This window comes from Anguilla anguilla, chromosome 15 (assembly GCF_013347855.1).
Source record: "Anguilla anguilla isolate fAngAng1 chromosome 15, fAngAng1.pri, whole genome shotgun sequence".
Taxonomy (NCBI): Eukaryota; Metazoa; Chordata; class Actinopteri; order Anguilliformes; family Anguillidae; genus Anguilla; species Anguilla anguilla.
In genome coordinates this window covers 23469657-23485407 of record NC_049215.1, presented here as the reverse complement: position 1 = coordinate 23485407, position 15751 = coordinate 23469657, and the positions used below count along the sequence as shown (strand labels likewise).

Here is a 15751-nt window from a genome sequence, read left to right as displayed (position 1 = left end):
CTGGAACATGCTTCTGCTACTGCTGTGGTCTTGAATCTCTACCCAGCTCTACCCTGCTACTTATACAACCACTCCATCATGGCTCAGTTTTCTTGTTATGGTTTGTAAAGTAGAACTGTCAGGTCTGATGTTCTGTAAGAGTCTGCCCAGGCCAGGCAGGATAGAATATTCTCTGGAAGAGCAGACACTTTCAAGAATGATCAAAGAACTTGAAAATGACTCAAACAATTGTGCGCAAAAACAGACAGGAAGGTTCTAAAACATTATTATTATTATTATTATTATTATTATTATTATTATTATTATTATTATTATTATTAATCATAATAATCATAATAATCATAATAATCATAATAATGGTACGAGCTATTTTGACTCAAGTATGTGAGGTGTTTCTTGTGTTGTAGTTTACTTGTTTTTATATCTGTAACTTTGTTTTTTATTCTTGGCACAGTACAAACAGTCTGGAATGAAATAAACTCTTTGGTGGAAAACGTTTATTAAGGAACCATGGCAGCATGTACAGTAAGCGATATGGTTGCCTTCCCCAATCAAGAAATAAAATGTCATGCTTTCATGGGAATTCTTTGCTTTTATGAAATTTTGGGGATGGTGAATCTGAGCATTAAATAAGTACCCCTGGGGACTGTTATGTGACTTTACATCTCTGCAAAAACAGCCTTTAAAGAGATGAAAGGGACTTTTTAACTTACTCCATGATGATAGTCCCCTGTCTGGGACAGAATCTGTGTATACTGGTGCACTGTCACAACATGTTTCTCTCTTTTTAATGTTATGTGTTTTCTTTTTTTAATTAATTGTTTTAAATTAACATCAATAAATTATTTTGAGCACCATTCCAGACTTAGATATGCACAAATCAGATACTTTTCAATATAATCAATATACATATGGAATTGACCTAGAACCATACCTTTGTACTTGTTTTGGCTTACATACAAAACGAAACTTTCTCCCTTCTCCAGAAGGCACTTTACATGAAAAGTCATTCTAAATATACCATTCTCTTTGATGCATCCTATAATCAATGACCCTTTCACACTTCTGTCACAACAATAAACCGCACAATGTTCTGTCAAAATATAGTTGCATAAATGGGTCATTTACAGGTAATACACTGAATTTCCCTTTTTTCAGGACAACTCACACTAACACGCTAGTCCTCCATTCAACTCTGCTGGGCTGCAGCAGAAGTGCCAGAAGACTTCACTGCCACTCCATCGACCAAAGGGGGCAGTATTGTGCAGTATTGAGTTTGGGGATAGCCTGTTGACTGTATATCCAATTATGCTTTGCCCATCAAGACACCCACCAATAGCTGGAGCAAGCATATGATGGAGCACATCACATAAGTGCCTCACCAGGATGGGAGGAATCCCCCATTTTTTGACAGTTCAGGTCACAAAATGTAAATGCATCACCTTGCTCTGCATTAAATGCACCAAGTTAGCTTGAGTTGGATGGATTTTAATGGAGTAAAAATAATGTATTTATCTTTTTGCTTATTAATGTAATGTTTTCCATGCTTTTTGGAATTGCCAGTAACACTATTGTCATAAATCACTGCTATGCAACCTGCACCCAGATTTAACTTTGGCTTACAGCATGAAAAGAGAAATTCAAGAGACAAAGGGAATTAATTTATACCATGATAATTACACACAAATGGCGTTATATAAGATAGCATTGAAAAATGTTAATCTTATGCCACTATTCCAAGCCAAGTAGGTGTTTAGTGTTTGGATAAGTTGATTTAAACAAACGAAAAGCATATAATTGGAAAATAAACTAATAAACTTTTTAGTTTATCTATCAAAGTATAAAATCAAGTTATGCTGAGTTTGTCGAATCATAAACACGTCCTTGAATATTTTCTTTAAAATATGATATGTGATATGCAGCCATATGGAACATAATAACAAAGTTATCTGTTATTTTAAAATCACAACGAACCATTCATGTACCCACAACTAAATCACAACCTTGCTGCCACGTAGTGAAAAACTCAAGCAAGCAATCACCTTCAATAACAGGTTGTCATATACTGCATTCTGATGTTGTCTTATGGGGACTGTCTTAATGCATCCCTTGTGATACGAGGTTAATGGTAGTGTTCACACGCTGACTTTAACCTGTCTTTGAGCAGGCTTTACGCTTTTAGCCTCTTATTACAGTGAACAAATCACAAAGTATATGAGTTGTTATTCTCATATCTACAACAGATAAAATGAAGAGAAGACAAGGGTGAAATAAATGAATGGCTGTCCATAAATCCATACTTGTCGTCTCTCTATTTATGCTATTTGTGCTAATATTAAGCAAATTTCATTATTAAAAGAAGGTCAGACAGAAATGCTAAAAATAGTCAAATTTGTTACTTTCTAAAAATGTTTCCCGTTGTTGGAATTTATGGTTTAATAACAATCGACCTTTTGAGAAGGGGCAGAGAGGCGGAGATAGGACCTTTCTCCACTCCCGTGTTAACACTGAGCATGTGATGAACTAACGCGTACTTGACTCCTGCAATTTTGTCATCATATCTCCCAAGGGATTACAATTTACAAGCAGCGAAGCCACAACTCAGGTGAAGGTAAATCCATTGCTTTTATTGCATTAGCAGGGTTTGTCAAAATCTTCCTCCTCTCACAATGTTGCTTGTAAGGTGGTTTTCTTTGAGGTGGTTTACTTTCTGCCCTGTATAAGTATGAGACTAGACGAATAAGGATCACCTCTTGATTATGTATTCATACGTATTTAAAGATGAATATTCTGTTTGTTCAATTCAAAATGATAATTTGAATTCGTTTTGCCTGTGAACTTTTAATTAGTACTGTTGCTTGAATTACATATTATTTGAATTGTACTTTATCGGGTGTTTTAATGGGTCTTATTTTCCTTTTGATAAGTGACTGAGCGCGACAAGTTACTTTTGAATGTCCTCCACCCCCCTTAACCTAAGGAGTGAGTGAAATAAATATAGCAGTTTAACTTTTGAAACCAAATTATCGTTACATTTATAGATGCAATAAACATTTGGTTTCTTATGTTTATAGGACAACTGCAGGTGGGGTAAAGTTTTCACGTTTTCTACCTTGTCAGAGATGGCATGCTCAAACACTACACACCCTACACAAACATTCCCACTTGGAGTTGATTCTTTTGCCGTTCACGGGCATCGATGTAATACAGGCCCTACCCTGATCCAATAATGTTGCTGCCATGCAGGTGGGTTTAATATAGGCCAATGTGCCATATTTAATACATCCAGGTGAAATAAATATCACATGATTTGTACTCCGTAAACTCGGATCTGATGTTCCTGGACAACTTTGGCATTTTGGTGCTTGTCTCAGACAACAGTTCTATCATGTAAACAAAATTTAGATTTCTTTGAAGTGAACTCAAGAATCGTTGTAATAGCTTATTCGGCTATTTCAAGTCTTTACACTTTATCGCAAAACTCTGACACGACTAGCCTACAGTTGTGATGCTGTTATTGTTATTTGTACAAGTCACTGTGGACGATTGCACAACAGGCTAGCTGATAATGAAAGTACAAATTGTATTATTGTTTATTGAATTAATTAGACTACTTGGCGGAAAACCAAGTATTCCATCTAATATCCCGCAACGCCTGACCAGTTTCAGTAGTTGTCAGAGATGTCTGATGTATCCGATCTGAAACTCGAGAAAATTGGATGAGACTGTTCCTAGAATCGCTCAGCAAACTTCTCTGGCGTTAGTGAGGAAAATTAAAAACAGAAACGCTTTTCAAGGGTACCTGGCTTTCTTCCCGAGCCGTGTCAGAGACGTGAGGTCCCAGGGCACCTCCGGCACTGTAGTATATTGCAAGGGAATTACAGTAGGTACGTGTGATCACGTCACGTTTCTGACCGAGTGAATGTTTTCATTTTTCGTAGCCTTTCACATGCCAGCTTCTTCCAGATAAATAATTATTGATGAATTATTAATTATTCACAATTAATCATTATTGTTCATTAATTTCCCCACCATATCTGTGATTTATGCGCAAGCGGAAAGTCCTTTATACGGTGTGACAGTTATATAATATTGCGTGTAGAACGCTTAGTTTTGTCGAATCATCTCCTTGAAAATTATTTTATTAAGGCGAGTCATCTCATTGGATTGTGTAACTATAGCCTACCACATGCTTATAAGCTTCTATGTGTTCCATTTAGGTTTTAAGCTTTAAATGAAAAGGATAGCGAAGGCCTGTATTTATTTTTTATTTTGACTTTTACTTGGACTTATAAATGCATGTATTGGTCGAACAAACAGTAGTTCTATTTAATAACAAGCACAGTTTGGCGTTTTTACAATCACCAAAATAAACTTGCAAAATTGACTTTCTAATGAATAAAAACTGAGTTACTTTTATTGTCAAAGTTAAGGACAAATTCTTAAAGAATACAGACTGAAGTGATCCTTCACTGGTGTTTTCTGGTTTGACTTTTTGTCTTGTTTGGGCCCCTTTGGCCTCAGAGCAGTAGAGTCAGCATGATGCCGGGTACCACTGCGGGTAAGAAGCTGGACCTGTCCAGGCTTACGGACGAGGAGGCCAAGCACGTGTGGGAGGTCATCCAGAGGGACTTCGACCTGAGGAAGAAAGAGGAGGACAGACTGGGGTGAGCCTTTTTTAGAGACTCTGCTCAACAGACTCTGAGTGGAACCAGTTTCCTCTGAGTATTCACTGAAGGTAATCTGGTTGGATATGTTTTCACTCAAGCAAATTGCTGTTTTCCTCTCGTGAATGATGGTCGCTGCTTGGAATGTCCTGCTATTTCCCGAGTGTCAGCAAGAAGGCTTGTTTTGTATACGAAAAGTACATAGCATCAGCTGAAGTCTTAATTAATTGATCACTGTGAATCATTCGACATTTCCAAAGTTCCCGAAGCCTGTTACAATTACATTGGTTCTGTTCAATCAGGGTGGGAAAGGAGCCTTTATCAGTTTCTGGATTTCAGATGAACTTCTACTGTTAATTATTTAACTAGCCCAATCATTTTTGTGATTTGGCTTTTACGCTACAGTCCCAGATAAGCTTGTGAGTGGCAGCTGAAGACTGTTCTTAATGTATGTCTCTATATGATTTTTTTTACTGTGCACCTAATCGACAAGTGAACTCATCAACTCACACACTCAATGACTCACTAGCACACTCATTAACTGACTCACACTCACTCACTCACTCAGTGACTCACTCGTTCCCACATTAACTCACTCACACTTAGTGACATACTCTGCCATTCACTCACACAAAGGTGGACTGTTTGTCTCAGATTTAGCCTTGATTCATGATTCATGATATTTTCCCATATTACTATTAAAAGCAGCGATGATCCAGTAGTGATCCAGCCAAGCCACAGGAGATTCAGATATGCTAATCTTGGTTTTGTGTATTCATGCAAGGCAACATGTCATATTCCCAAGGTGTTATTCGATATTTTAAAATCAATTTAAGAATAAAACTATATTTTTGTTCTTAAAATGTAGGTGTTTGTACTTAAGCCTTTACTCTCATTACAGAGGACTGTAGCATACTGTGAGTTTTCCCATTTGTAGTTAAAACTAAGCTGTTCCTCCTGGGATGGTGTGGAGTGTGTCCTCCCAGCGTCTAAACAGTGCTTGCTCTTGTTTGAAAGGCGCATGATTTGTTCCAAGCTTACTTTAGCAGTTGGAGACAGGCCACAAACATTATTGTGAAGCCGAACCACGATATATAGCTTATAACTGGTCTTTCTGGGGGTCTTTTCCACTACTGTGTCATTGGCTGGATCCAAGCTTGATTTGAGCACTGCTCTCCCACAAGTGGCTTCATGCAGGGTTTGGCGTGTGTGTGTGTGTGAACGCATGCTTGCTTGAGTGCGTGCATGTGTTCACTTTGCTGTTCTATAGCAATGTTATACAGAATGTGCAGTCCAGAAAATTATCATGCACAACACTAATCAGCGTGACAGAGCAAAGGGGAAGCAGAACTGTGGTACTTTCAGGTAGAGTGAAATTAGCCCTGTCCATTTTAATAATGTTGCCGTGTACGGACAGTGAGGTAGAGTCATCATTGTGTTAAAGATTTTTACTAATGGATAACAGTGATGGAGTAAAGCCAATGAATATATAAGAACAAAAGTAAGGAGTGTATGTGTACAATGCTGTGTGTGTGTGTGTATGTGTGTGCGTGTGTGTATATGTGTGTGTGTAAAAGAGAGACAGAATGAGCAGTACCTCCTACAATAGACATAGACAGGTTGGCAGTGCCTTTAAAGAATATTGTGTTTCCCTGTAGGGTTTTGAAATGTATTTTCAACATGCAGAAGTTTTCTGTGCTAAAGATTAAACTGTGAACAGGGAACAGTAACATGCCTTCCACGGGTGGCTGTGAAAGTTGCATTCTTTTATACTCAACGGTGTCTTGCACACAACCCCCAACCCCCCTCTGGCGCCCTCTGACTCCTTTCAGTGTTATTGCCCAGCTTGGTTTGATTTATACTGCATTTATTCCCCATTTACACCCTACAGGGGCAGACCCACAGATCCTCCCAAAGTACTTCCAGGGTTCTGGGACATGCAGTGTATCAGTTGTGACACGTAAAGTAGGAAACCTAGGCTTGGGAGGCATGTAAAATGGGCTGGTCCAGCAGGATTGGGAGAAGTTGTGTGTACAGTGAGATAACACTTTGCCTCGCCTACAGCAGGAATCTGTGGTCACGGTTCTGTGCTAACAATGAGATAAATTTTATCAGGAACTTTGATAATGGATCCGGGGGGCGGGGGGTTAAAGCAAAAGGAGAAATTTTGTGCACAGCCCCTCCCTTCTACCCACCCCTTTCCATCCAAAAATATACATATAAAACATAGAAATACAGCAAAATATGTTTTATCTTCTCAACGCCATAGAGGAGATGACCTCGATGTTGTATTTGCGCATGCCAGAACATGGAGGTGCAACAGAAACCATTTGTTGCGCGCCTCCGCATTCTTTCTTGGTTACGATTTGTCTGAGACGCTCAGAAGCAGCTGGTGGCCTGACGCAGGGTGCTGGACACCATTCCCAGACTACCGCAAGGCTCACCAGAACCTGTGGTTTGACCTTGCTGAATCAACAGGGGCGACATAGCTCAGGAGGTAAGAGCGATTGTCTGGCAGTTGGAGGGTTGCCAGTTCAAACCCCGCCCTGGGCAAGTCGAAGTGTCCTTGAGCAAGACACCTAACCCCTAACTGCTCTGGCGAATGAGAGGCATCAATTGTAAAGCGCTTTGGATAAAAGCGCTATATAAATGCAGTCCATTTACCATTTACCATCAAAAAGTGAAGTCCGTTGCTGAATCAAAAAGTGAGGCTTCCTCTAGTCTGGCCCAGGGGCTGTTTGCAGGCTTCGGGGGTAAAATGCATTGGCAGGCTTCTGGGTGGATTTCAGCCCTCTAGGGATTTTTTCTGTCTTTTCAACAGAGTTTCTTGTATTTTATTTCAGGCTTTGATTAGCATTAGCCACTGCAACAACTTGTTCTCCCTCCCCACCTTTTTTACATTCCTGGCTGCCTTCTATGTTTTCCTGAGTGTTAATTCTCTCTTTTAAGCCATTGGATAAAGTACATTGCACTCTGTTTTTTATTTTCATATATATATTTTTTTTCATTTTTTATAACATTCATTTTGGGCAAAAATTGGGTTCATATGTGGAAGGTTCTGACTCCATATCTCTTTGATCTGTGCATATCATGGATACTCCATTAAGTATTCACAGACTTTTAGTCTTTTCTTTCTGTGGAGCTATTGATCCAGAGATGCGTAGTGTTCTGTCTTAAAAGAAAAGCAAAGAGTGTAAACAAACAGGCTTTCAAAAGCCATTAAAACAAAAAAAAGCTTGATGTCTTTTCAGCATATGTAGGGTTCTCTGTGTATACTTCATTTATCATGTCAGCTTGTGCTCAAAGAGAATATTTGTCTTACATATATTTCAAATGCCCTCTAGGTAGGCTTGTGTAGCTGTACTCTGGGCTGTTAATAGGTCATGCCGTGTGTGTGTGTGTGTGTGTGTGTGGGTGTGTGTGTGTGTGTGTTTGTGGCTATGTAATGGATGTATGAATGCCGTGCATTGTCAGTTGAGGATGATGATCACTGCACAATCACAAGGTTGGTGTCCACCGTTGTGTTTTGGAAAATAAGAAGCCACGAGGAGGCTTCTCCGTCTGGCACAAAGAGGCCCCTGTCGCAGCCCTTCCTGATTTCCACTAGAGAGTTTGCCATTTTCTCGCACCAGGAATGTTAGCCTTCTCTGCATGTGCCCAGGGCTTTCTGTCTTACAGGATATCCATTATGATAAACTAGAAATAGCGACAGAGCCATGGGACCAGCTTTAATCGTTAATGCAGTATGGAGCTGTTGAAAATTAGGCAGGACCAATGGCAGGTGGTGGGTGTGTTGTGATTGCTTTCACTATCGGAAACCTTTCATGGAAGAGGAGGGTGGGGGTGCTGGGGGTAGCTATCAGAACTGATCTCGGAACAGGGTAGGTTAAGATGCAAATTCATTACAAAATAACTCAATTTCTTCAAACAATTACTTGAATCAGACATTATATTGTTCGGTCAGGACCACAAACCACACCTGTGCAAATAATTATAACCAGGAATCTGGCTACCCTACCTGCAGGACTCCAGGCCACAGTCGGCTCTGGTCTGGATTAAATTCCAGACTGTGGTGCAGAAGTGTGGCCCTCTAGGTACACTTATTCAAATCTAATCTCAATGAACTTTTCAATAAGATCCTTTCTGCTGGGTCAATATCAGTGGCTCAGTAATCTATGTTAGAATTCTTTGTTATCCTTGGTTTACTTTAAGTTGTTGACTGTTTATTCCTTTTACCAATGTGTTTGGTTGGTCACTGTTTCATTGTACAGAATGTGGCTGTTCCCTTTTAACCCCACTGACTTTACGTACAGTTAAGCATGCAGGTCAGTTTGTATGGGTGGTAACTTTACAAATACAGTCCATAACTACCCTGGGGGTTTGCAGGTGAATTGTTTAAGAGCAGGTAGTGTGCGTCTGTCTCCTCACCCTCACACATCCCTCCTACTGTCACTTTAACCAGGACTCAACTACTCTGACCACTGCCAAGTTTCCTCCTAGTTTTTATCTTTAAAACATATTAATGTGGGACTTCTTTCTTCAAAACATTTTCATTATACACACAGGACAAAAGTATTTCTGGGTATATTTGACCTTTTTTGGGTAAAAGGTATTGTAAAATGGCAGCAATTACCTTTGCTATACACTTGAATAGATTGATTTAGTATTTAAAAAATTAATCGAAGCGGCAGTTAATTTCAGCTACATTATTGTACAAAGTGTGCCAGGCTCTCGGCTGACTGTCACACACTCCAGTTTACAATACAAGGCGCCTGTTTGGATTCAAGGTCTCAGTTTTCATGAATCAGATTCAGCTTTAATAGAAACGGACATGTAGTGATATTGCCCCTTGAACAGTCATTGTCCCTTGTCTTGGAGTGTCACAGAAAAAGATTGATTCAAACTGTGGTACAGGAAGTATGTGATGCACATCACTTGAGTTGTGTGCGTCAGAAAGGAAGGATGTGTTTGATAGTGAGATGAGAGTTCAGTCCTCTGCATCACATGGCTGTAGCTGCCACACATGCTGAACAAGAGCTTTGTTTCGATGTGGATGATTCTTTAGTTTATGTGTAGTTTAAGACCAATCAATGTGTATCAAAGCCTGTAATGCATCTAATCATCTCCGTACACTTCTAATGCAATTCTTCCTCCTCACATTGGTCAATTTTGCATTCAGCCAATCCGCATTTAGTGACTGTTTCTTTTTTGCCATATTGCTAGTCTTTCAAGCCAGAAAGGCTGAAAGTATATTACTTCTGTTAGGTTTTCAAGCCTAGCCTTTTATGTTTGATGCCTGTAGCTTGACCAAACATGAAATCTGTATTTGTCCATTTTTATTCTCTTTGTCACACCTAACATGGCCACCAAGAACAGTTATTTTGATTAATATTTCACTTTTCACTCGTTCATTTTCAGCTGTTGCATATTTCTCCTACATGGACTGCTTTTCTGTATCACATTTTTGGAGATGCAGTGTAAATACATTTCTTTTTTCAATCAAAACCTTCTGTTTTGTCTGGTCAGAAATTTAAATTTGATATGTTTGCATATTAGAAATGTGTTTACACAATTCAGCTGGCATAAAAAAAATTGTTTGTTGTTCAAACTTGTTCTTCAGTCAAAAGAGAATAACTTAAAAACAAAGGAAAGTCATGTGCTCATGTTTTTTTGTATTGAAATATAGAAATTGCAGAACACAGCATTTTTCATGAACAGAAAACACAGGGTACAGTTATTCCTGTTTGTGCTTGTGCACTGGCATCAAGCAGTTTCTTGGAATGAAACTGAAAATGTAAAAAAAACTTTTTAAAAACCTGTGGTTTATTGTGAGATCCATAAATTTTCCAGATGTTAATGTTTATTTTCATATACTGTTTTTCCAGTTCTTTCAGTGTAGAGCCGAAAGAGGTTCATTCTGTCAAAAAGAAGAATTTGGAAAATATATATTAGATTTTTCTTTTTAAAACCAGATTAAAACCAGACCGAATTATGCCTGGCCGGAGATGTATCTGGCAACCGACGCTTGTAAGGCTTGAAGAAGGCACTTAATACATTTCATGGGTTTAGTTCTCTTCGGCTTGCATTTCCATCAGAGTCAAGCATAGGACAAACTGTCCAGCATACACCCTTTTATGGGTAAAGACAGCTACACTCTCACACAGCAGTCCACACACTGCTAAGTGAATACACAGAAACATTGCCAGAAGCAAATGCAAGCATAAGCAACAAGAGTGTGTAATTTCATTTTAAGAGATTTCACCTGTGAGATTTTCTTGATACATTTGTGGAGTCACAACGCAAATTATACTGACTGTGCTTAAGCATTCTTACATCAGTGTGAAGATTGTTATACCTTCTGGGAACAAGACTGAAAAGTCGAGATATATGTGCTTTATAAAGAAAACAATCCATGATTTATAAATCTTTTGGGCATAGCAGTCAAATGTTTTCGGTTATGTTTGAAATTAAATTTTTGCCTGTCGGGTTCCTCTTCCTCTGATAAGCTAATAAATAATATGATATGACAACACATACTACTTTATGCTATTAAGAGAAAACATTTTGATTCCCCCATCCAGGTTGACAAAGTTTTATTTGAAACTAGCAAGTTTAGCTTTTAACAACATTCTCTATGGAACCGTTGGTGGGTGTTAACAATGAGCAGCAAAGCTTTACTGTCACAAAAGGGGTATACAGTTTTAATGATGATGGTCATCGCTGAACATTACATTACATTACATTCATTTGGCAGATGCTTTTATCCGAAGCGACGTATGACCAGTGCATACCGAAGGTCATTCGAACAACTACAAATCACAGGTCCGATGAGGTAAAATACTCATTATGTAACAGGTATTCATAGCCATGAACACATTAAGTCCAATTCACAAAGTATGCATAGGCTAGGTCAGAGAGTAATGTTAAGTCAAACTAGGAGGCATGACAAGCCACAACATCAAAATAACGATGTAAGTGCTGGATGGAGGTACATGTAAGTGGTACAGGAGGTACATGTGTAATATGGAAGTGCTATAGGAACAAAGCAGAAGGATACAAGTGATGAGAGTGATCTTGGATTGGGAGTGCCCTGCAGAACGGTGATAGTCATTCCAGGTATAGTCTGAAGAGATGTGTGGTCTAAACAAGTGGTGATCTGTTAAATGAATCTAAATTGAAACATACATTTAAGCTCTTAGTGTTGTAATGGCTGATAAAATGAACTTCTTAATCTGTTTTACGTGCTCATGTACCAGTTTGGTTGTACTGTTGCATGTACTGGCTAATATATTTTTTTAATTTGAAAAAAATAATTTTATTGTTTGGCCCCTGGCAAATAAGCTAAGAATCACATAATAATTAGATCTTGTGATCTTGTGGTTTTAGACAGGAGCCGTACCACTTTGTACCCTTGTGCCAGGGCACCCTGAAAACTCCCAACATCACTGTCTTATTCTACAATTTTTTTTAAATTAATTTCATTTTAATCCATTTAATTTGAATGTGGTTGGTAAGCTCTACTATCATTGACGCCATACAATATATGGCTTGAATACATATAGGTGTCTGCAGTAGAATCATGTCTGCAGAGCTCTTCCACGAGGACTGCGTGCGAGCACAGAAAATGTGTAATGAAGCGTTTAGGAAAAAAAGCCAGGAAGCGCAGTCACACAGGAAGGAGAGCAGCTGACGCCAACCGTTCCGGATATTTTCACTATTCAAATAGGGAAAGGACAGGATATACGATGCTTTGGGATTTTTGTTGTTTTAAGGAATCAGGTCTTTAGATGTTCTCATATTCCCATTATAGCATTATGCAGGCTTGACTTTGTAGGTTTTATTTGTGTTGGTATGTGCTGCACTGCAGGAGTTATGCAATGTTCTTGATGTATATATATATATATATATATATAGAATAATATGATGTGCAGTTGCCTCAGGTCCAGCAAGAGATCTGCCAATAGCAGGCAGCTGCATCCAGATGTTCTCCATCGCTCCCTTCCCTGTAGTGGGCTGTGATGAACCAAGTAAACTTCCCCCCAAACTCAGCACTTTGTTGTTCATTGTGATTAGTCAATGTGCTTGATCTCTGTACTTATGTTCCCTGGTGGATCGTTTTATGAAATACTTTTGCATCATTATAAAGCATTTCTGTTTTCTTTTTAAATATAATTCAGGTGTTGTCACGTGACAACATTAAAGGATAGTTTGGTTGCCGTCGAGTCTAAAATGCAGTTTGCCCTGATGCAATCGGAGCAATTTGTTGCACAGGAAGGACTGTTTGCCCGGCTGAGGGTCTTTGTTTTGGCTGAATAAAACATGGGACGAGGGCCAAAAGCTGACTCTGGCAAGCTCTCGGTCCCTGCCAAAAAACTATGTACAATGCTGACTGGTGCAGGCTTCCCCTCTCGTCTAATTTGCTGGGATCCCTTCTCAAATCTTTGCCGTCTGAGGACTTAATGTCAAAAGAATGCAGTGATGTGGTTTCAAGAAAAACCACTACTTTGAAGGATTAATGGATAATCTTCCAGAACCTGCTGGTTTGGAGGGAGCAACATGTACTGGATGACTATGCTGTCTGAATGCATCACAAAGATGATTTGGTGTTAGGTTAAAAGCACTGTTACTTCTGTTTCTTATTCATTGTGCATGGGAGTGTGGGCTTGCCACTGGAAGATTCTAAACAGATTTATCCTTAAAAACAAACAAAGTGTTTTCTTCCTTTAAGGCTATCTAACGGAAATTTCTTAGTCTTTTCTTTCTTTTGGCCTCATCGACGAAAGCCGTAAAAACATTTTTTTTATTCAGTTTTAAGAGTTTTAATGCTCTTGAATTCACTGACATGAAAAAAGTTTAAAGAGCTCACAAGCATATTACATTTCAGCTTTGGTCTAAACAACCAAATGCAGCATTGCAGCATTGCAAGTGTGCTTAAAAACAGAATAAAGCCTTTAGCCCTGTAAGTCACGCAGAACTCTGGTGCTGTTAACTACTCCTTTCCTGTTTTCCTGGATTGGGTTTCTAATGGCAAGCCAAAACTTTCAGTTGGTTTCACTGAAGTAGGAACAGTTTGGCAGGTTTGGACATTTATAAGTGATTGCAAGCTGCAGATAAGGATAACTCCTTTCCCCTGATGGTCCCATTTCGCGAACCACAAGTTGGGTGGTGGGGGGTGCGGGGTAAGGGGGATGGGTTGAGGGGATGGCAGAGCTGACCTAATGAAGTGGCTTCAGACTCAGATTTTAATAACCACCCCGACTATGCTGGCTTGATGTACACCAAGTCCTCGTCTGGCGTGTGTGTGGGGGAAAGAGAACATTCCTCCTCTGCCAGTTTTTTCTTTCATTCAAAGCAGGCATTAAAAAACTGGGTCAATAATTTGATCACAAGCTCATTCCTCTGGCCTGCAGGTCTGTCTTTAACCTGTTTGGTATTCTGTGAATAATACTGAGGTTTGCTTGGAAACTTAACTGTGATTTAGCCAAGAGAAACAGACCTCTTTCATTGTTTTGTCAAGCGTTATAATAGAGACATCAGCCTCTTCTATTCATTACATATGCAAAGTTTGACCTAGCGATGATAATTTGGAAACTGCAGACTAATGCTGTGAATTGAGACAGAATTATAAGATTATCCTGGAAGGGCCATTGAAAACAAACTGTGAAAGGAAAGCAGTTTAATGGATTATGGAGCTATTCCATTGTTCTGTGGGTAGCAGCCTTGTCAGTTCACCTTTAAACACATTGGCAAGCATAGGCAGAGTTTCTCAAGACCTGCAAACTCTGAATAGTCTGGATGTGGGGAATGTTGTAGATGACACAGTAGAAAATAAATTATGAGCTCTGCCCTTCAAAAGAATGAGACAACAGGGATCGACACCAACAGTTGCCTGTGGTTGATAAAGAAGAGTATTCAGGCTGGTGGGTCGTTACTCTGTGGTTGGCCAATCATGCAAGTGTTTTTTTTTTTATTGTTTCAGTTTTCAGACTGTGGCCTATCTCTCTTAAATTAAAATATGGTTGTATGGTTATGAGATGTCATTTCATGATTACACCCATCGGCACAGCCAAATGCAAGTGAGGCTGCATGCTTCTCTGCACGATCTGTGCAACTACAACTTTAAGTGTGTTTGCAAGACATAGAACTTCAAGCTCTACTCTATCCGCACATTTTGTCACATTTTGACAGATCAACCAGCTCTACAGAGCTTGTTGTGATTAGGCTAGCAAACTTTTAGCTTGACTTTGCTCCAGAATTTGCCTCCCGCTTCTTCCTGGCTGTCCTAATGCAGGCCAGATGTCTGGCAAGAGTGTTAAAGTGCAAACTGGCACAAGTGCTACCTGTGCATCAGGTAATATGAAGTCCCTGAAAATAGGCCTAAGTGAAAATTTCTGTTTATAGGATGGTATCATGAAAAAGTTATCTTTCCTCTGATCAAAAAGAGGTGTAACATGCCAATATTTAATGACAAAAGTATGCTTAAATCTGAATAATTATACTTCTAGAACTAAGCAAGAAAATAATAGCATCACCAAAATTAGACCATCAATCATCAGTTTCACCTTTTCTCTTTAGCTGGCTAGTGACCAGTGTACTTGAGGAAAACACTTGGTATTAATAGAGGCTTTTATTTATATAGACTAGAAGTCTCCAGTTATTTGTGCAGCTGCAGGCTGTCTGACATAGCAAACATCAGTGCTGAAGGTCACTGATGAGCAGCGGTGGGAGCCTGGACTCTAAATCTGGTGTGCACTTGGCAGGTGTGGTTATTATCTTCTCTTTTGATGAACAGTACACATAAACCTCTTTTTTTTCTTGCATATCCTGCCTCAAGTCAGTCACCTTCTGTTGATGTCAAAACACTGCCTCTTGCACGCTTGATATATTTTTTGTTTCAGTCATTTTATGTACTATGAAAAGTTTCTGTTGCGTTGTGAATTTTCTTATACGATAAGAAAATAAATCCTATTCTCCTATTTGAATATTGCATTACATTTATTTAGACGGCTTTCTTATATAGATGGACTTGTGAGAGGAAGTGTGCATTCACCTACGTTATTCAATCAACAGCGAAAAAGGACAGG

General features: G+C 39.1%; 1 protein-coding gene across 6 annotated transcripts in view; it reads left to right on the top strand.

Annotated features, from left to right (window-relative positions):
* The first annotated feature begins 2479 nt into the window (after window positions 1-2479).
* The window catches only part of mlphb (melanophilin b), a 34475-nt gene continuing 21203 nt past the window's right edge, over window positions 2480-15751 (top strand). For 4 of the 6 annotated variants that reach the window (XM_035394728.1, XM_035394727.1, XM_035394726.1 and 1 more), the window contains exons 1-2: window positions 2480-2611; window positions 4525-4667. In XM_035394728.1, the coding sequence (XP_035250619.1) occupies window positions 4540-4667 (128 nt within the window). In that variant the 5' untranslated portion in view covers window positions 2480-2611; window positions 4525-4539. The remainder of the gene's footprint in view (window positions 2612-4524; window positions 4668-15751) is intronic. The other 2 variants (XM_035394724.1, XM_035394725.1) reach the window with 2 other exon arrangements.